This window comes from Heloderma suspectum, chromosome 5 (genome assembly GCF_057233095.1).
Source record: "Heloderma suspectum isolate Gila_16-S chromosome 5, 16-S_ref, whole genome shotgun sequence".
Taxonomy (NCBI): domain Eukaryota; kingdom Metazoa; phylum Chordata; class Lepidosauria; order Squamata; family Helodermatidae; genus Heloderma; species Heloderma suspectum.
Genome location: NC_139462.1, coordinates 171,879,433 through 171,902,221, shown reverse-complemented (window position 1 = coordinate 171,902,221; position 22,789 = coordinate 171,879,433). Strand labels below are relative to the sequence as shown.

Here is a 22,789-nt window from a genome sequence, read left to right as displayed (position 1 = left end):
TTTTTTACAAAGCCAGTATTATTTCTTTCTGCTGAAATATAGTGAACAGTGCTTCACATCACAGAGCCACAGCCACCATTAGTCTAACTGACAGTGATATCTGATATTGTTAATTTATCTTGGTGGACTACAAACCTAAAGGCGTGTTGTAAATACTTCATATGCAAGAAGGTTTTTCTTGTGTTATTCAGGGAGCATAAATATTTTATTCATATTATTCCTAAATGAAAGTAATTAACAGAGTTAACCAAAAATAAATGCTATAGTGGTGTTTATTGTAGCAAAAGATCCCGCCACAAATTATTTTAACTGAATAGAAATACAGTCTTAAGCTTCTGGTCACGCTGAAGAGAGGACAAAAATGGGCACATATGGTAAAAAAAATAGAAGTGGGTCCTGTGTTGCGGTTTGGAAGCAAGGGTGGGTCCTAGGTGTGAAAGTACAGAAGTCTTGCTAATGTAAACAATCCCCCAGGAGATAGATTTCAAAATGACCACCTTATGTAAATACTGGGTAGCATAAGAAACTTATCCTTAGAAAGGCCACATGGGATTTTATAAGAATAGCTCTAGCTATATATAGTTACAGCTATAACTGTCCACTTGTGGACAGTCTTTATCAGCAGTGAGCACAACATCAGCAATATATCATGAAGTAATTTGTCTGTAGGCAATATGCCACCTACTATAATTTGGAGGTATCATCTTTATTATAAATAAAGTTTCATGATTACTGTATAAAATACAAATAACAGTTTTAAAGCAATGTATTATGGTACGTAGGGCTGTGGCTTTCATATTTTAGCTGTATGTGGTGATCCTTATTTGCATGTTCTTATTAGCAAATTATTCTTAATCTTCTACATTATTGTCCTCAAATGTAAAAATGTCAAGGGGAGGGGAGTATTTGTACACTGAAATTATCACATGACAAGAAGAAAAATAATTCGGCTCTTCTCTAAACTTACTTCCTTGTTTCTTTCCTTTACTTTTTCTTTTCAATCCATCCAGATCAATCTTGTTAAACATGAATGCTAGATAAAAGTCAAGATCATCAGGGTTCTTAAAAGAGCCCACAAGACAAGTTGTGTGTGGCCCATAGGTTTGGATTATCCACCTGTGTTTATATGCTGCGTACATTACAAACATATTTCATAATTTAGCTGATACACTGTGTGTGTGTGAGAGAGAGAGAGAGAGAGAGAGAGAGAGATTACTTTTCCTTGTGTTAGGTCTTGCTTTTCATTACATTGTTGTAGTAATTGTGGAATAAAGCAGTCTTCTGTTGCTGGAATGACTTCGATGTCCAGAAAGAACGTTATTTGTCATGGTGCATGAAAAATGGTGGTATATCCTAGAAAAGAATGTTATTGCAATGACAACTAGTGATAAGGGGACTGTCCAGGTAAATTAATACAAAGTGTCCAACAACTGTGTCTTCAAAAACTAGTTTTGAGTTAAGGAACAGCAAATGACCTCAGATACATAGTAAATTGGAAACGAGTTCAAGAATGTGATTTATTTTCAGTTCTATCGCATTTTGAAAACCATAGTTATCAGAAGTGTAACTGATGTGCTATGCAGTTGCCTTTAGTAGTTACTAAATTTATTGTACTTTGTATTACAGTGCTGGACCCAAGGGAGACAACATTTATGAATGGAGATCAACTATACTTGGGCCTCCAGGTTCTGTGTATGAGGGAGGAGTTTTTTTCCTTGATATTACCTTCTCGCCAGACTATCCCTTTAAACCACCTAAGGTAAGGCGGGAAAGTAAAATGAATTAATATATTTCAATGGGACTAAAGCATGAATAGCTTAGTCTGGATCTCCCCACACACACATACACACACTTAGTACACTAAATTGTACTGAATAATCTCTTCAGTAGTTTTTTTTGCTATTGGCACACTATGATATTTTAATACAAAGAAAACCAAATGTGCAAAGCTGTGTAGCTGCTTCTAAGATTACCAAGAAATAATATTAAATATGAGCATTTTGATCTGATGTTTAATAGTTGATGTCAAGGACCCAGAGGGCAATCTTCTCCATCAGAATTAACAAATTACAGGCCCAGTGGGATACTGAAGAATACAAATTTATACTTTATGAAGAGCTGTTCAGATAGTTACATACGTTTCACTAGAGGAACTGAAAGTCCATTTATATTGGTTTCAGTGCATATCGGCAATAAGACCTCCTTCTGGGGTGGTGCACTTGTAGGATTCCAAGACAGATATAAACTAGGTCTTGAAACAGCAGCTATAAATGTTATATAAGCCTATTTCAAACATTACTCAAATCATGAAGCGGGGAGGGAATTGAAATACATGAGGGGAGTTGGAGGAATGAACACATGATCATGAAGCCCATTTACAACGATCAAACCATGGTTTCACTAATACATCTAACCCAGGCCATAGCTCTTGCTGAATTCAACCAACTAAACATTTACATTAATCATGAAAACTACAACATACAACCTGACCCAGTGCAATGCATTTTTATGATATTCTAAATAGGCACCTTCTATGAAAGTATTTTAAAGGTAAAGGTAAAGGTGTCCCCAACCAGTCGTGTCCGACTCTAGGGTGCGGTGCTCATCCCCGTTTCTAAGCCGAAGAGCCAGCGCTGTCGGAAGACGCTTCCGTGGTCATGTGGCCGGCATGACTGAACACCGAGGTGCACGGAACGCTGTTACCTTTCCCGCCGAGGCGGTACCTATTTATCTACTTGCAATTTCTTGCTTTCGAACTGCTAGGTTGGCCGAAGCTGGGACTGAAGACGGGCGCTCACTCCGTCACTTAGCACTCGGGTCTCGAACTGCTGACCTGCCGACCTTCCAGTCTGCAGTTCAGCATCTTAACCACTAAGCCACCGAGTCTGCAAAAATCAAGCCGAGAATTGCTGCCTAATTTTTTATTCTGCTTGTTTTGTGTTGTATTAATTTTTAATTTAAATTTTATTTGTTGTAAGCTGTCTCATATTGTTCAAAAGGAAGGATAGAAAGATATTGAATAAATATGTTCTTCGTGAAAAACAATGGTATCTCACTTTGGGTATCTCAGAATTCATATCCATAAATGTGAATCTAATCATAATAATGATTCTGTAACAAGTGCAAATTAGCTATGAGAGACAGATATTGGGATTATTTTTACTAAGAACTATTATTACAAGGAAAATAATATTTACTTCAGTCAGTCAGTTATGTTTTGTGAAAGAAGTAATGCAGTTTTTAAGAGAAATGCAAAATATTTGTTTGTTGTAACTGCTTTGTTATGATAACAGAAACCATTGTAAAAGATTTGTTTGTGTAGGTTGTTCTAGGATGTCAGGTGGTCAAACTTGATATATTATTAAAAGGCTAGGAAACTTGACAGGAGACATTATTATGTATAGAGAAATAATGAGGAAAAGGTACGTAGGGGGGCTGATTTGCTGACATTCGCTACTTTTGTATGTTGCCACCTCTCTCATAATCTGTGAATTTTATGCCAACTGTCTTCACTAACTATGTACATAAACAACCTGGATCATAAATTCAGACCTGAAGAATATATTCAGTATTGTGTGTTTCCCCTCCCCCCAGCAACTGACTGACCGTAAAATCCTGAGGGAAATATTTTGGGTAAGAATCAGTACAGTATATTGAGAAACATTTCATTGTTCTACTTTAAACCTCTTTCCTGTGTATTAAAAACAGACATTCGCCATGGAAAACCTGTGAAGTGGAGCTATGTCATTAAGGGCGCAATCCTATGCATATTTAGACTGAAAAACGTTCTATGACTCCCATTCAGCCAGCATGGCTGGGGAATACTGGTAGTTGTAAGACTTTCTTCTGTCTAAACATGCATAGGATTACACCCTGAAAAGCTAGACTGCTTTCTTGTGCTTGATTAGATCAGAAGGAGACTTTTTTGATACTATTGTATAGTTTAGGCATTTCCGCTGAGGATGGGGAATTTAGCTGCTTTTTATCCTCACTTACTGCAAGCTAAGAAAATACCTAAAGCCACAGTTTCCCAAGGAGGTGGAAGAGTTGCAAATAAAGACAAAAGCTCCTTCCTAATGGTGTTCATGACAAGAGGTAGAATGGCAGCATTCCCCTTGTCCATCATAGCCTTCTAGTCCGTACAAAGTGTATATGACATGAGCAATGTACTTCTGATTTACAGGCTTACTGGATGGGGCTGAGAACCAGTGGTGCAGAATTTTATTTTTCATGGGGCTTTTTTCTTTCCCTGTGGGGCTTTAAAGCATTCTGTAGGCTAGGGTTGCAATATGACCCAGTTGGCTGGATTTTGCTGGGAATCTAATCATTCCCCATTTGGCCCATTGTTGTTTATTCAGTCAGTCGCTTCCAACTCTTCATGACTTCATGGACCAGCCCACGCCAGAGCTTCCTGTCGGCCATTGCCACCCCCAGCTCCCCCAAGGTCGAGTCCGTCACTTCCAGACCTCCAGAATATCATCCATATTTGGCCCATTAGCTTACCAGATTCCTAGCTTTCATTTTACTACAACAAAAAGCACCAGGCAAAATGTGCAGGCAGCATTCTTCCCAATCATTTTGTAAGAAACAAGACTACCCCTGCCTTCTATTTTTCTTACATTCTATTTTTTATACAGCTATGATTGAGATCCATAGAGACAAAAAAAAATAGAGTGGCATACCCATTGTCTAGAAAAAAGGACTTCCTAGTCCATTTTGAAACTTTGGGGAGGGGGCGGTCTTGCATAGAAAACAATGGAGAAATCCAGTGTTTTAACATACCTTGTGATTGGGCAGTAGAGTATTGACCAAGAAAATAAAGGTACCAGCAAAGACTCTTCATGGTCTTCATAACTCAGATTTTATTTCATGAAAGGAAAGTGTGATTATTATTTTTTTGACTTTGCAAACATTAAAAAATCTGACCCTGCCAATGAAAATGTAAATAAAATCCATCACTATTATACGCACACTGCAGCTTTAGGGGAGGGGACTGTGATTGAAAGATCATGGTTTACATCAGCTCTGTAGAGCAGTCCAGTTTTATACCCGTATTGCTGTCCCCCACCCCAAGAAACAGAGCAGGGTAGGACAACTTTGCAGTGCAATTCAGTGTAGTTCTCCAGTCTTCTGGCATTGTTTTAAGCAAAATAAATTTGGGAAGACAGACCATGAAGTTGATTGCAGCAGTAGCGCTGCAGCAGTGCTGGGACCGCAGAGTGATTATTTGCTGTCTCACTCAACATCCTGATGAGCCAGATTTGTAGAAAGAAAGTTTAATATGACAAATACATAAGCTTGCAAGCTAAAAGAAAATTGATGGATAGTGAAACAGAGGGATTTTAGTCTGTCTCCTTCAGTTTAACTTTAAAAAACATTCTAAACTAGTATGTAGATATTCTTAAGAGAGGTCTCCAAGAAAGGTCTCCAGAGTCAAAAAGCTGGAGGGTTATGCAGTAGATCAGGCAAGAAGAAACGCTTTAAAGCAAAAGTAGATGTGAGGGCAACAAATATGGCAAGGATCTCTGCTGCTTTAGGTGAGAAAGGGAAATTACTAAAGAATATGTCAGCTGTGCTCCTCAAAGTCATTTTCTTAAGGTGAAGTGGCTTATGGTGCATCTGTGGAAAAAAATATATAAGATGTTGGCGGTTTTTCTCTCCTTCCCCAACACACTTCTTCGTATAAGAACTCTTGTTGTTGTTGTTGTTCAGTCGTTCAGTCATGTCCGACTCTTCGTGACCCCATGGACCATAGCACGCCATTTGGATCTGGCAACCATTCAGTATAGGGAGGAAGCCACAGTTCAAAAATCACAAGCCAAAACTACCCTTCCATCTGTGGTACTGGTTTAGCTGCTTGGGTTTTTATGCATCAGTGCCTTAGTGATGAGAGTTTGCACTACAAAATAGAAGCATGACACAATTTATTAAATAGGAAAAGTAGTTATAATCTAGACTCCTATTTGGGAGAGGCAAGTGTTCTTATTTTCCAGCCATTTGCCATATGCATAGACCAGTTCCAATGTTACATCCACATACGGACATCAGCAGTCTTGGAGGTGGGACAGGCTCACTCAGTGGGCTGGGTGAGAAGGTGCAATCTCACTCCCCCACCAAGCTTAGAAGAGAGATCAGAGTATCATCCAAACTAGGTTGTTCTATCTATAATTATCCTGATACTTCTGCAGGCTTTGTTTTTCCATTTAAGTTTAAACTGTTTTATTAAAATCGCTTTATCATATCTCTGTTGTTACTCTCAATAGCCAGAGAACTGGAAAAGTATCACTATGAAATCACCCTTAATTAAAAATTAAAATACAGATAAAGCTGTTTCCCATTGTAAATCTCACTGCTTTTGATTAAGTTGAATATTATTCAGGTGAATGTAAGGTTTGGATATGCACATGGAGTCATTTAGAATAAAATGTATTTTTTTTTCTTTCTTTTTTCCCCTCTCTTTTTCGTTATTGCTGTGTCCTCCTAAGAATATTGTATTGTTGGGAAACTGTAGTTATTGAGTAGGTTGTTAGTACTGTTTATTTCATTTATAAAGATAAAAAATAGAATAACAAGTATTTTCAAAAAAAGAATAAAACGTATAATGACTATGTCTTGTTTTAAACAAACAAGACTTCTATTCTGGAATCATATAGGTTTTCCCCAAAATTGGAGGGAAAAACATGTTTTTTAAAAACTTTTGAAACTTGAGGGCTGATATGTATTTGATTCTCAATACCAGCATTACTCCTTAGTTGTTTTTAAAGTCCACTGTGTCAAATTCCATTTCAAGACCTTTTGTGTTTCTTGCAGCCAGAGGTCTGAGTTTACAAAAAAACTTAATTCTATATAGAGAATGTGTGGGACTGAGGATCAGTCAGAAAGTATAGGCCTGTACTATACAATTTGTTATGCAGGATCATAAAGGTCACTTGGTATCTAGAATATGTACTCTATTCCATTACCCTCCCGCTGGTTTTCCGCGTTCCTCTCTTCTCCCTCCAACACTCAGCCAGGATTCTGTGCCCAGTCGGCATGCTCAGCTGATTCGGCTGTTTTGTGTTCCCCCTCCCCAGGTCCCTAGAGATGTGGAAGGCTGAAAAAATTCAGAAAAAAAGTTTTTTCCAAGGACCTTTTTTGTTTTTTTCTGCCCCGAAATGGAAAAATTGAACAGCTAACTTGGTTTGCTCATAAAATTATCATGTTTAGTATATTAAATTTTAAATATCTTTTATTCAGGCAGTAATTACAAATTTACTGAGTTCACTTTTTAAAGTTTTCAAATGTAATGATAATTACATTTGAAACGAGCAAATGAAATTATATATAATATAACTTTAGGAACATAAAGGCTGCTTTACGTGTCTAAAGCAGCCCTCCTCAACCTGGTGCCCTACAGATGTTTTGGACTACAATGGCCAGCATTCCTGACCATTGGTCATCCTGCCTGAGGCTGATAGCAGCTGAAATCCAAAATATTTGGAGGGCACCAGGTTAGGGAAGGCTGTCCTAAGGCAACAAAGTGAGTTTAGATCTGTAAAGAGCACTTTAAAAAATAAGTATTGCTTATTTTTCAATTTTTCCCAATATTTCATTTTTTTCTGGAAAACCCCCCAGAAAAAAACAGTTTTTCTCCATGGCTACAAATATCCAGAAATGTTAAATCTCTAGGGGTTCTTTAATGTTTTTTGTACTAATGCAAACCCTAGGGATTCCCCAAGCCTCATGATACCTCCCTCTTGTAGGTGGGTGGGTGGGTGGTGGCCTTTTGGCTACACAAGCAAGAGCACTCACAACCTAAACATCAGAAATGGAGGGAGTGATGATTATGTGTATGTATTATAAGTAATAATGTGCATGGCTTGTACTATTATTTGTTTCCAGGTTACATTTCGGACAAGAATTTATCACTGTAATATTAACAGCCAAGGAGTGATTTGCTTGGATATTTTAAAAGACAACTGGAGTCCAGCATTAACCATATCTAAAGTCCTACTTTCCATCTGTTCACTTCTTACAGACTGCAACCCCGGTAAGACAGATATAATTTATTGTATATTGGTAAGTTATTGGTATATAGATTTAGGTTAGCTATCAGGGTCTTCTTTGTTTCTAAAGATTTTTTTTTTAAGTAGTTAAAAATAAACCTCTGCTTACCCTACCTTGCTACGAGAAATACCATTGCAGGATAACTTTTCATGGTATGTTAAGTTCTGTGGATTACAGGTCTTTGCATTAACTGTAGTTAACATCAAAGAGTGCAATAAATCCTTCATAAACTGCTGGTGTATAGCTGGATGTTGATAAAATAAATTTAAATTGCCAGTTACCTTTGAAAAGCTACATATATTGACTGAGATTTGTATATGGTAAACCAAAAGTACCTGTATTGCAGGTAATGAATAAAATTTTAGCTAAATGCATTGATACGGTTGTCTTTTTTTCTAGCCCTGCAACTGTGTGTCTAACAAAAATCTGGCATGCAGAAATTAAGCAGAAATAGGTCCTCTCCTGAGGTTAGTTTTGTTAGTCTGTTGCAGCAAAAGCAACAAAGAATCTTGAGGCACCTTAAAGACTAACAAAGTTATTTTGGCATAAGCTTTTATGGAGTAGAACCTACTTCATCAGATGCATGAATGTTATCCTAGGTTACATGTGGAGGGAGGGAGTAAACAGTGAGATCAGAAGGAAATGAAATGGTGAAAGTACAGACATTCCATCCTCTTGGCATGAGCTCTTCTTTATTAGTTACTTCCTAGTTTGTGGCAAACCATAATTTGACATTGCATCCCAATTATCAAACTATGGTTTGTGTTTCCCTGCAAACCAGGATTGTAAACCAGGATTGATCCTGGTTTGCATGGCGCTAGCCATAGTTTACTGGTTCAAATACAACATCAAACTATGGCTTGCTGCAGTTCAGGAATTAACTAATTAAGTGGAATGTGCAAGGTGAAGAAGAAGAAAAAGAAGGGAAGTGTGTGAACTTTTTTCTTTCTAAAACCAAAAATATATCCATATAGGAGATTTTATGCAGGTTGGCTTCATGGAGATTTTGCATTTCTTTTTTCTGACAGTATTATCTCCTGGATTTAAGCCCATTTCTTTTAGACCCAGCACAGTTCTGGTGCAGTTTTAACAAATTGTCAGGTAGTCATGCTTTATAATCTGATTTTGGACATGGTGAAGCAAATCGACTATCTTTGTCTTTCAGCGAGGGAATTGCTTTTGAGAATACCCCAGGCACATCTCAGAGAAATACATACACATACACACCTCTGTTCTCTATCAGCTGGAAGCAATTCTAAATGGACTCCATCTTCCCTTCATTTTAGTCTATCCCAGACCACTTTAAAGGCAGAAACCTGGCAGGGGCCCTACGATGATAAGCAAACTCGTACTCTTCATTCAGCATTCATCTAATGGGCAGAAGCAGATCAGGTCAAATGGAAAAGCAACAGTGAGTTCCTCCACAAAAATACAAATACAGAATGTACAGATTTTCCCTTTGAAGAGAAAAATTAAATATCAGTTACCCAGTAGGCTTAGATTTATGCAAATCTTCATTAGAACAACAAATAGTAATAAGAATGGCAGCTAATTAACCCCCAGCCACACACAATGATTAAACTGAGTTTGACGCACAGCTGCAGCTTCATTGGCAAGCAGCACTGCTATTCTTCTCAAGCAAGCCAAGGAAATGAAAAGAAGTATTTGCTCCTGAAGCATCTCTGACATTCACACAGTAATCTACAAAAGATGTTGAGAAGAAGCTCTTTCCTTTCTGTTTTACATCAATGCCCTTTTGTTTCTGTTCACCCAAGGCAGGCACATGTTTGTCCCTTTTAAACAAGTGGTGTGAGATTTGACTTGTAAACTGGCCTAGGCTCATTCTTTCTGTTAACTTCTGCATTTTGTTTGGAACAATCAGGCAGCAAATTGGGTTAGGAGGTATCTGATTTTTGTTAACAACTGGATGAATTTATTGCTATGACAGGGAAGGGAGGAAATGTACACATGAATTATGATACCTTGAGGGAAGAAATAAATGAAACAGTTGAGATAGAAATAGAGGAAAAAGAAATAACAAAATGATAGCATTATATATTATTTTAATTTTATTCAATTTATGTGTCTTTCTATAGCCAAAGTTCTCAGGGTGACATATGTCATATAATAAAAGAGAGATAATAAAAACAAATACAATAATACCAAAGATAAAACACATTAAAATATTTTTTTAAGTTTTAAAAGCAGCAACAATAATTTTAAATAATTTTAAAAGAAGAGATAAATATTCAAGCAGCTAAAACATTGGAAAGGTTATTTTAAAATGCAGCATTGAACATATCATTAAAAAAAATAAAACAAGCAACAGTTAAATTCTTTTTAAAGGCCTGGGAGAATAAAAAGGCCTTTGGCTGGCACCGAGAAGTCAACAAATTAGGCACCAAGTGGGCCTCTCTAGGGAGGGCATCTACAATTTGGGGGCCACCACAGAAAAGGCATGGTGCTGAGGAACTACGAAACCTGGAGCCATCCCTCCATCCACATGAGGGTTGAAGCATTTAAATCATCCTTTAGAAATGCAAATAAGGTAATGTCATAAAAACTAGTCCTTACATGATACTTATTATTTTTTATGGAGAAAGAGGGGGAGAGAGAGAGAGTACACCAACAGCATGCATGGCACTTAAGAGTGACGTAAGTTTTACAATTTTAGAAAGTTCCTTCTTTTAAGAACTTAGTGCCAAATTAGATGTTACATTTCTATCACACTCTAGAACATAACCCTTGCGCTCTTTTTCTTACCCTGGATCACCATCCATAGACATGCAAGTATGCGCTCGCACACACATCCTCAGCCATCCATTCTCTCTCCATTCTCACACATACACAGACATATGCATGCACACACATTTCTTCCTTCTCCTCCTCCTCACTGCAAGCACATGAAAAACCACACTCGCTCTTTTCCAGGATTTCTACAAAATCTCCCTTAATAGTTTTTCTCTCCACCTCTCTTTCTCACATGCATACAGCTCCCATCCATTAAGACATGCAAGCACACAACCCTGCCCAATTCCCCCAGCCCCCCGCTTCCCTGACATCCCAGCTGGCTTATCGCTGCCCTTCCTAGCCTCTCCCCCTCTCTTTAGACCCAGCTTACCAAGCAGAAGTGTTTTTCTTGGTGGCTGGGCACACTGCAGAGGAATGCATCAGCCTGCACCACCTTCATTTCCATGACTTTATCTGTGCCTCATGTGTGGTGCAGAGGCATTAATGGAAGATAAAGATGGCAGTGGCTGGAAGCCCTCACTTTGCTTTAAAGCAATCCCAGCTGCCAGTAAGAAAATGTGTTAATTTTTTAAAAACAAAAAGTTAAGACAGGTCAGGCAACTTGGTGGGCTCCAATAATGGTCTCTGCAGGTGCGCTGGTGCCCACGTGTATGCATGTGAGAAAGAGAGCACCATGTTGCCTTCCCCTGGTCTACTACAACTCAGCTTCAGTTTTTTCCTCATGGGAGTAATGGACTTACTTGCAATAGTCCAGTCCAGGCTTCCTTGGGCCCTGGTCATATTGTATCCATTTCTCCTTCACCTGGTTTGGATACTGCCAGCGTGCCTCCTCAGTCTACCTTAGATCTAGGCCTTTCTCTCTACCAAAGCAGAGACTGAGAGGAAGACTAGCACTGCAGCCATCCATTCTTTTCATTTCCACTTTAGACACCATCCCAAGCACCAGATATGTGCTGGGACTGGGATGGGGGGAGGGAGGGTGGTGGTGATGATGATGATTATAGTGCTTAACCTGGAGCGGTTTAGACAAGGTCATGGGGGTGAGCCCAGGGGAATGGAAGCTTCAGGCAGGGTAGAGGGCTGAGGCTGGGTGAGTAGTTCTGCTGTTTAGGTGAAACAAGTGGGACTGTCAATAAAATGTTGCAACGTATCTATACTCCCCACCAGTCAGCAGCAGGAGTGCTCCTATTCAGGGTTCCAGACAGCCTGGAACAGGAGCCTTGTAGTGTTGTTCAGTCCTCTTGGGGTGAGAAGATGGAAAAAGAACACCTCTCCCCCCCCCCACATACACACACACACACCTGAAGCTTTTCTCTGTGCTATATAGTGCTAGAGGTCTGAGGTTACTGGCTGTCTTCCAGCCCTAACCCTGTTCATTTTTTAGCTATATGGAGGGGAAATGGAAAAGGTGTCCTTTCCTTCCTCCAGAAACATCTCTGTGTAAAGCATGGAGGAGGATTTTTAACTCCATCACTCATATCCTGCCAACCCAAATCCTTAATTCCCACTTTTTCCCTCTTTCCACCTCCAGGTTCTTCCCCCGCCCCCTCTTAACTGATCATTCAACATTCCATACATCCTGCAAGTTCACAGGTTCTTGTTAGGCCTTTGTGAGTGGGATTTAAATTTTAGTTTTCTTCCAAATTACAACCATATACTTCTGGTTACCTAGGGAATCCCCTGAGTACATAGAAACTACTACTTTAGTTGGAGCAAAGAGCTGTTTTGCTTTGAATGAACAAATCGGAATTAAGTACTTACCGAGGTGTAATGTTGTAGATCAAAGGAACTTCCTGGTTACAATTCAGTTAGATTGAGCCAGCAAAATTGTTTTCAGTAGGATCAGTATTGCAAGGAAAATGTATCAACTGTTCAGTTGCACATTATTATCTCTCCAGTTTCTTTTGAGTTTTGCAGAACCTGGTAAGACACAAACTAGGTATGTCCAACAACATCTTGGTTATAGTATGGATTAGTTTGCAAATCAAAGTAGATGGATAGTCAGTTAAGTTGCAGTTTATGAGAGATATATGAAACCTTTTTATTGATGAAGGCAGAAGCCCTTTATGCTGATCTTGGTTTTGTCAGACACTTCTGAAATTCTTGTATACATCCACATAAACAGCAGTTAGAGCTATTTTAACTTTCCAGTCTGTTTCTATTTTTTCAGTTCCTAATAACTAATTTTGTTTTCACTTGCCTGTTTCTTACATTTCTTTAATATCAGAATGTATGTAAAAGTAGGAATAACCAAATACATTTAAAAGGGATTTCTGTACTGGAATCTGAACACATATTTATAGTGATGTAGGAGATGATTTATTGTGGTATTGTAATTTTATTAGATGAAACAGGGAATAACCAAATTAATAGGTGATATGTTTTGTTCTGTAAGGTTAACTGACTGGCATTTTGCGTTCCCTTTAGAGTACACAGTTAGCTTGTCTAATTATGCTCTTAGGGTATATATTATAAACCACTGAGAAAAATAAAATTTTGTTACCTCAGTTGTGTTTGCATGAGGTACAAAATCCCTTTGTAAGCAGTGATGCTGACTTGTACTCGAATGTAGCTGTCTTTATGTAATAATTGTTTTCCTTTTTTGTTTACTGATTTGATGACCATGTTTGTCACTATGTACAATTATTCCTGTTCCTCCAAGGTATTCCATTTTATTGCACATAAAAAGCACCATGGTTTACATTACTGCTACTATATAGAGTGCCATTTTTCCCCTACAGCATATTGTTTTCCTATTTGTTAATAATAGAACAGTCAGAATTCCTACAGAAAGAACAATCAAACTGTCTTCTTAGTTTGTATCCATGCAAACAAAGTAACTTCATAGGAAAAAGTTATCAATCAATTCCAAAATATCCTCAGAAACACACCCACCCAGCTAGCCCAGTATGAGAATTCAGATTGCCTCTCCCAAGGGACCTCCCCACCCCCTGCCCCAACAGCTCTTTGAATTAGTTTTACTGTAAGAAAAAGAAGTCTCTATAAACCAGAGGTTTATAGAGACTTCTCTTTGCAGAGCCAAAGAAGGAAGCGTATACCAGCTCATGAGCAAGTGCTGTTAAGATACTGTGCAGAATAGTAGTTAGAGTTTTTGGTTATGACTGACGACCCAGGTTCAAATGGCCAACTCCAGTTTGCTGGGTGAATTTGGACCAACATACCTCATAGGATTATTGGGGGCGGGGGAGGAAACCATCATGTATACCACCCTCCTTGGAGGAAAGGAAGAATAAAAATAGAAATAAATTAAATAATAAATAAATGATAATAATTCTACCTAACAAATATGTTCCATTCCACTACATTCCCCCTCAAATCACTATGCAGATTCAGTCACCTTTTTCTGTGCATTAGTCCTAACAAATAGGGCAGTTTCTGCAGTATTCAATAGGGGGCAGTTGTCCACTGTTAAGTGGCCAAGCTTGAAGCTAGGAGTGCACGAAAGCCACTTACCTGGTCTCGCAGCTTGCTTCGCGGTGGGGGGGAGGCGCTTCGCTGCTCCCCCCGAAATTCAGGCCGGGGGGGGAGGCTTCCCGCCTCGCCCGGCCGAAATTCAGGCCGGGGGGGAGGCTTCCTGCCTCGCCCAGCCGAAATTCAGGCCGGGGAGGAGGCGCCTCGCCTCGCCCGGCAGCGAAATAAAAAGTTTTTTTTTAAAAAAACGCCCCCGTGATAGGCTACGTGACGATTAACGTAGCCTATCACGGGGGCGTTTTTTTTTTTTACTTTTATTGGAATGGCGGCGGCGGCATCCGGTCGAAAGACCGGCTGCCGCCTCTGCCCCTGTCGAAGACCTGACGAACCGCCGCCAGGACCCGCCACCGGGAGGGACATTCGGGAAAGGTAAGTCCCATCTGGGGGGGGGCGGAGAATTTCTCCCCAAAACTACTTCGGGGGGCCGAACACGTTGGCACTCGGCCCCCCGAAGTTTCGGGGAGAAATTCTCCCCCATCCCTACTTGAAGCCATCTTTATCCTCTCCATTTTATCCTATGCCTCTGGATAGAAGCAGATTTGTAATGCTCTGAGTGGATGTTAATATTCTACAAGGATCACCAAGGTCTTGAGATCCCAGCATTGCTCTGAAAAATCATGGCTTATTTCTAAGCCACCTGCCCCAGGAAAGAAAACAATGGCTCATAGGTGAAAAGCTACCACCAGGCCCTTTTTTCAGCACTTTGTTAATCAGTGGCCAGATTAAAAAAGCTTTGGATACAGTACTGAATCCATAGCTCTGATACATAGCAATAGTACGCCAGGCTCTCTTCCATAATCAAGAGAAAAAAGGCAAATAAGGCTATATCTGAAGAGCACTTGGCTCTACCCCAAACCCATTTGGACCCGCAATGACACATATGTCTGCTTTAGGCGACATACTTGCCACATAAGGATTTCATCACACAACAGGTTATAGGTGCCCATTTTTATTTCTGATTAACATTCCATTATCAGTAGCAGTTATGCCAGCTCTCCCCTTTGCCAGCTACATTTCAACTTGTTGGGCAAGCTTCTACTTCAGAATGTAGTATCTGAAGATGGGCCTGCCTTCACACTTGTCTTTTTTGAATTAACCCTCATGCTAGCTATAGTCTAGATAAGAAAGCCCTAAGACTACCAAGAAGTACCAGATGTTTGTAATGTAAAGCATGTATTAAATTCTCCCATACCGCATCCCACACCACCATTTATTTATTTAGAGAGCAATCCTATGACCCCTAGTCAGCATCTGGGGGGCCACAGGATAGTTTGGTTTCCTGGATCCAAGCTCCGAGACTGCACTCCGACCTCAGACTCAGGAGTCTGAGCTCCCCACCCCTCCCCCTCCCCCTCGCAGCCAGCACAGAGAGAACCGTGTGGCTGCCTCTCCGAGGTTGCTGTTGTGACCTCGGAGAGGAGGGAACAGGAGTATTCCCATGGGCGGGGAGGGATTGAGGAGGCCAGTTTACGAGGAATTCGCCCTCTCCAGCCTCCTTCCCTCCCTGATGCCTCAGCTAGACAGGCAAAAATGCCCGTCTAGCTGAAATACAAAGCGGGGAAGGCGTGGAGACAAGGATTGCTCCTCTCGTTCTGCATAGGATTCCCGTCAGCCTCCAAGTTCAGAGGCTGACATGAATCTCGATAGGATTGCACCCTTATTTTTTTATTTTAAGGATACTCATTATATATTTTTGGTGTATCATTCCCTCTACTTCCAATTCAAGTCTTTCCATTCCATGGAGGTGTAGCCAAAATGGCACCACACACACACGCGCGCACGCGCACACACACACACACACACACACACAAGAGGGAGATATCAGCTGACTTGATGTAACCCTGAGGTTTGCAGATACCCAAAAAATATTTAGGAAAAAAACCCTATGGGAGAAGGAACTCCCAAAACAGACCCATGACAACTCAATGTCATGGAATGTTCATTGATGAAGGGGGAAAAATTGATGATCAGGTGAGAGCGGGAATTGAATAGCGTGGGTGGAAAGGGAGGAGAGAGGAAGACATATATAGATATAAAAAGTGTTGGATAGGTCATTTCCTGGTTCACATTAAGGAACTATTTTAAAATGTCCCCAGGGAAGGAAGAAAGAGCTACCCATAGACATAAAAAAGGAATCCACACTTTTAATGTAGCTGGGATTGGGCATAAGTTTATCTTCCCGACTCACTCCAAGAACAACAATGGAGCAAGGGAACTTAAAACAGCCCAATGAGGCCTGAGCCTGCTCAGTTCAGCACAAATGGAACACTGAAGGGAAATAAGGGAAACCAAGGGGGGATGGAATCGAGTGGCTGGAACCCTGAATTGAAGCACTCCACACTGCAACATTTTATTGCAGGGCTGCACTTGTGTAATACTGTTAGCTTTATCTGCTTCACATGCTACTGAATGGGGTGATGTTTCAGTGACCAATTTGTATTATGGCTGTAATAGGTAGATTTTAAAGCTAAAATGCAGCAGCACAACACAACAAACCCTGAAATTTAACCAGTTGCAGGCAGATTTACAAGTGCACAAGTTTAGATCAGGATGCAAAATGGTGTTCTGCCTTAATTCTAACATTTAATTTGATCATCCTGTGAACAAGAAGATATTGCCTTTGTGTTACAGTCAGAGTGAGCAATTCGTTTAGAGCTTGGCAATTGGTTAACTATTTTGCTTTCTTTGCAGCTGACCCGCTGGTTGGAAGCATTGCTACTCAGTATATGACTAACAGAGCAGAGCATGATAGAATGGCCAGACAGTGGACCAAGAGATACGCTACATAGAAATCTGCTGTACAGCATGCTGGACCTGTGCAAGCACATTCACTAAGTGCATCAATAGCCCTCCCCGTCTTATTTTTATTACGTTTTGAAGCATTTTATGGCAAAGTTGACTCCTCCCCCTTTATTTTTATTCTTTTATTTTATTTTTCTGTTCAGCTTGAAAATTGTATCTTTAAAATATGGATTGGGAATTTTGGGTTACAGTACAAGGAATGTTGGATCTGTAATAGTATAGAGCTTTATCACAAAGCTTTGTATTAATGTATTTTTTTCTTTTGTGTGTCTTTGGGAAAAACAAGCAAACGAACTCAGAACTATATCTTGTTTCTACTTAAATGTAGTGTTTAGGGTTATTTTTTTGTACGGAAGTCTCTAATGGTGGGTGCATGTTACTGGGAACAGGTTTTGTATAAAAAGCATAAAATTAAGAATCACTGTGCATTACCGAGACTGTGTTTTAACACTGGCCTTCTGTTTCCCAAACATAAGGCTACTGGGTTGAACCAGATGATATGTATTTTGATTTACTTAAAAGAAAAGTGCTTGTAAATTTCTTAGGGACCTGCCACTTTTGACTGTGGATCAGTTGATGTACCCTTGTATTATTAAAGCACTCAATAAAACACTGTGGCTGATAACATGCACTTCTTGTAAGGCAGTGCTTTTCCTCCTTGTGGAGTAGTCCCAGGTCAGCACTGCATGTTCCTAAACCTGCATATAACTACCGAGTCTGCAACTGTATGTTGTTCTGAACTGCTCATTTTTCTAACGGCCAGTCCCAATGTGCCATTTGTAGATTAATCCCAATGGAAAATGGTAGCACAAGGAGAATGTAACACATCGATTTTGATGTCTTTTGTTAGAGCTCCTAATCACCCTGTCCCATGTCTCCAAGATATCATTGGCAGGATTTAATATCCTAGATGTCTCCACTACCCTGCAAGACCCAGCTCACAAGTTACAATTTCAGCAGTCAAATAACAAAGTAAAGGGCAGACACTGTTGATACACTCCCTGATTTTATCTGGGGATGGCGTCTGCTTGATTAGCACTTGCAAATATCTCTGAAACTGTACTGAGATGCATAACTTGTGTTGTAAGAAATTTGTCCACATTGGTCTACCAGTTCTGTTTCTTAACATGGAAAAACTCAGTCATATAATAGATGCCACTTACACTCCCTAGGTTTACTTCATATGGTTGCTTACATTGGATGGGGGGATTAATCATTTTTTGTGGGTAGCAATATCTAACACTATATGGGTTATACCAGGGGTCTCCAACCTTTTTGAGCCCGTGGGCACATTTGGCTTTTTGAAAAAGTGCCCTCAACTCCATCACAAATTCACTCCTGGGAGGGGAGGATCACGAAAATGTTGGGAGCACACACACCCCTTATCTGCATGTGTGTGTGTGTGTGTGTGTGTTCATGAATGTGCACCCTGTCTGTGTGCAGTCTGGCTTCTCAAGGATTTTGGTTGGTGGGGGGAATCTCCAGCCATTTTTCATCAAGGAGGACTGCAAAAGAATGGAGGAATCACTTATAGAGGGGGGAAATAGCTTGTTGGGCACCTCAGACTGGTCTTGTCGGTTCAGTGGTACCCACAGGCACTATGTTGGAAACCCCTGGCTTACACCATTCACCTCTGATACCAGATAAATGTATTCACATCAATGCATTTGGTATTAGAAAAGTGTTTTATTGTGTTATTTTGTTGTGTCATTTTGCAGGTGGCTGTTATATATAATCAGCTGTTCTCCTAAAATGAATCTCTTTAGTTGTGTCTGCAGTTTTGCCATGTGTCGGTGCTGATGGCATATGTGATGTATATCTGACCTGTATCCTTAGCAATGAAATCATATGGCGGGGGTGGGCAGAACTCAGGCTTCCAGTATCTACTTAGTTTTATTTACTAGAAACTCAAGGTCCACCAACTGAAGCCAGGTGGAAAATAGTGGGTCAGGGGGCAGGCATATTACTAGAATCAAGAAACGGGGTGCTTCTGAGTACATAGGTCCAACCAAGAATTTGTTTTCAGTATTAGTACAATGCTCATAGTCCTTTCAGACAAAAATTGACTCATGATTTTTCCTCAGGTGTTTTTCATTTAAGTAGCCTAATTTAGAGGGGATATGGTAGCCTTTTTCCTCTTGCTGCTATTAAACAATTGGGACTCAGAAACCCTTGCAGATCTACTGCAAACTGCCCAGAGATCTACCAGTGGATCCTGAGCTACCTTCTGCCTACCGCTGCATTGTAATAATCCTTGTGAGCCCATGAATGTACAGTGTTACCATGCTTAAAATTCTGTTGGGTTAAAGACATGCACATTACGCTGCTTCAACAAATCCTACAGCAAAAATGTTTGTGAGAATGGGAGTCCTGTGAGTCATACAGACACAACAACTTTTGCCGGTAAGATAAGTAATGCCATGAAGAACGTTACTCAGCAGAACAAGCCCGGAGAAGCTTATATAAAAGGATGGATCACAAATGTACAACAGGGGAGACTCTTGGAGGGTGATGAAAATCGTAGACATCCAAGCATCTGCAGGAACAGCTTGAGGATAACTCAGAACATCTGTGGACACTGCACTTCTAATGCCAGAGCACTAGAAAGAACAGGGAACAATAAAGGTAGAAATTTGTAATCAATAGAAACCAGTTCTATGCCAGCAACCTACAGTGCAGTCTACAAAGTAATCTACAGTGCGGACATGATCATGATGTCTGTTAAATCTTTGTCCATGCATGAACAGGACATGGTGTACAGCCCCATGTACACCCAACTCACTAAAAGCCAAGTAGCAGAAACCATGCAGTTGGTCCAATCCATTTCTATTTGCAGGGCATACATGGAGGTCTTTGCTGCCATGCCTCACTGTATCACACAAGCTACATGTGCACTGAGTGTGCAGTGTCTCTTGATGGCCACAACCCAGCTATGGTCAATATTGCGTTGTAACTCGAAGGATTTCATTGTCAGTGAATGGGGACATCTTGGATATTTATGGGAGATTAGAGTGATGGCCATCAACCAAACAGGCACTGGGCCTTGCTGGATGCTGGAGACTCAAGACCAGCCCTCCCCCACCTTCCCAGTGTCACTCTGTAACTTCTGGTAAGTCTCCAAAGATAGTTGATTATGGCAGCCTAACAGGTCTCACCCCCTGTAGCAGCTATACACACTACCCTGCATGTTGAAGGGTTGGGTTGCATTGTTAGTGCATTTAAATTTGCCTACACAAGCCTTCCCCAACCTGGTGCCCTCCAGATGTTTTGGAATACAACTCCTATAATCCCTGACTGTTAGCTGTGCTACCTTATATTGATGGGAGTCATGAGGTAAAGCATCTGGAGAGAACCAGGTTGGGGAAGTCTGACCTACATTTAGAACTATGTACTGAAAGTGAGCTGTTAGTCCCCCCCCCCCCTGCCGACTGTTAATTTTGAGAGCAAACCACTCTTCTTAGTAAATCCATGCTGTGCTGGTGAAAAAACACACACACACACACAAGAAATGAGCCCACTCCACCAAACATTTCTGGCATTTCTGTGGCAAGGGTATTTCCACTCAGAACCGACCTTCAGGCTAATTTTAGACATGCCGATCTAGAAGAAAAGCTTTTGCTCAGCTAAGGAAGTGTGTGGGTGTTGTGATTTGGAAAGTATATGCTCCAGTGGTGATATTTAAATTGTCTTTGTTGCATAAGTTCAGGCTCAAAGATTGCAGCCCCTTATACTTCCACAATGCACGTGTTGTTAAGGTCAAGGACTGCAAACCTATACCCATTTATTTGGGAGTAAGCCCCATTAACTCAGCGGGACCTACTTCTAAGTAGACATCTATAGGATTGCGCTGTTAGTATTATTAAGCCTAATAGCTGCATTTATAACAGGTGTGCACAGCATTCTCGGTCTTGAGGGCTGCACGTGATGCTGGTTCAGGGATTGGGGGCCACACATACATACCCACATGTGCGCACACACTCCAGCACTCCTGATACAGATTGCTCTTTTCATCGCTGCTGCTATCAGTGAGGAAAGAGCTATCTGTCTTAGGATTGCTGGGGAAGAGGGTGGAAAAGGCTAGCTATCAGTGGCAGAAGTGGCAGCTGCCATAACTAAAGCAGTATAATCAAGAAATTTGGCAGGGGGGCAGGACCCCTGAGGGTTAAGGCATTGAGCAGTGTCGGGCTATGCACCTCTGATTTACAAGAATAAAGCTGCAATTCAGTGCACCCTTTCCTGGGACTAAATCCCGTTGAACTCAGTGGGACTTACTTCACAGTAGACATGCATAGGGTTGCGTTGTAAGGCACTCGTCTCTCAAAATCTTGTAGCATTTGTTGTATCAAGTATTGGTATCGGATAAGATTACCACAAAAATTGTATCAAGGATGTGTGCAGTAATACTTTGTTACTTTCTTAAAGTGGAAAAGCATGTTTTTAATCCTGCTCTAATGTTTATTGTATGTTTATATCCCTTTTGTAAATGTGATTTCAAAGAAAAAAAATCTTAAATCAGTTTGCAGTTTTGTATCGACTATGATCATTCTAAGTTCAAGCAAGATGTTCTATCCAGGGCCACAGGAATACCTGTACATGTATGGTAATTTGAAAGATTTAAGGACTAATGTCAATCTATTCTACTTTCTAATTTACATCAGAAACCTTGAAACATTGTCATTTCACCGCCGTTTGGCTTAAAATAAATGCGTGCACTCTGGAATAACATTAGAGAAAATGCTTCTAATTTTAAACAATTCAGCTGGATTAGTTCATATTACTCATACCAGCTTTTCCCAAAACTATGCTTTATCTGCCTTTTTTCATAATGATGGTGAACACAAACAGCCTATTTATAAGCCAGAATTTTACATTACCCCCATCCCTGCTGTTTCATATTTCAGGTGAAGGTAAATCACAATCTAATTATATCAACAGTTAAAATGGTGTCAAGGCAATATGTTTAGGAAAGCACCAGGAGGCAGAACACTGAAGGAAACAATATGTTGTCCCATAGCTGACTAATTTGCCCTTGCAAATACCTCCAGTCACACATCCTGCCAGCTCCATTACTAGTCTTTTGAAAATTTATGTTATTATTCCATCAAGCTGACATCTTGAAAGCTCTAGTGTGCTGGATCAGTGTTCCAAAATGACAAGACCCTAACCAAAGGCCCAGGTTCACTCCTTCAGATGGCTACATTCTCCATGTTCTAGTTGTGAGTGTCCCCAGCCAGCTGGTAGCTGATGGGAATCTGGGTCCACTTCATACGTACGACAGTTCTCAAGTATTACTTCAAAAAGCAAGACCAGGATTGCATGGAGGCTTAGTTTTTATGAACTGCTGCCGTGATGTAAGTAATTTTCATTTTCTGCCTTGATTCTCATGATAGTAGTGGCTAGAACAAGTACAGTACCATCTGGAGGCACTGGTGCATACCAACTGCCTTCATACGAGCACTGCAGGAGTCTCTCATAATCCCAAGGTGATCACATGGGATCATCTATGGCCTGGCCCTAGATAAAAATGTTCAGCTGATCCAACATGACCATTCTTATGTTCTCATATAAATTCCATTTTGATCTGGTGAACCCTATCTAAGCCTTACAATACAAAGCAGGAAACATCTTGAAGCTATAAATCAATGGAAAGAAAAAAATACACCTCTTGAGAAATTAATGTGCTTTTAAAATCTGTAAT

At 40.3% G+C, this 22,789-nt stretch overlaps 1 protein-coding gene across 2 annotated transcripts in view; it reads left to right on the top strand.

Moving 5' to 3' along the window:
- The window catches only part of LOC146344831 (ubiquitin-conjugating enzyme E2 E2), a 201,792-nt gene extending 179,385 nt beyond the window's left edge, over positions 1-22,407 (top strand). Inside the window, exons 4-6 of one of the 2 annotated variants that reach the window (XR_014792322.1) lie at positions 1,627-1,759; positions 7,882-8,513; positions 9,333-14,327. Coding sequence is in view for 1 of the 2 variants with exons in the window: in XM_084858339.1 (XP_084714465.1) it covers positions 1,627-1,759; positions 7,882-8,029; positions 16,981-17,078 (379 nt within the window). In the remaining variant the exon portion in view is untranslated. Of the gene's footprint in view, positions 1-1,626; positions 1,760-7,881; positions 8,514-9,332; positions 14,328-16,980 lie in introns of those variants that run through there. The other variant, XM_084858339.1, reaches the window with a different exon arrangement.
- Positions 22,408-22,789: the final 382 nt, after the last annotated feature.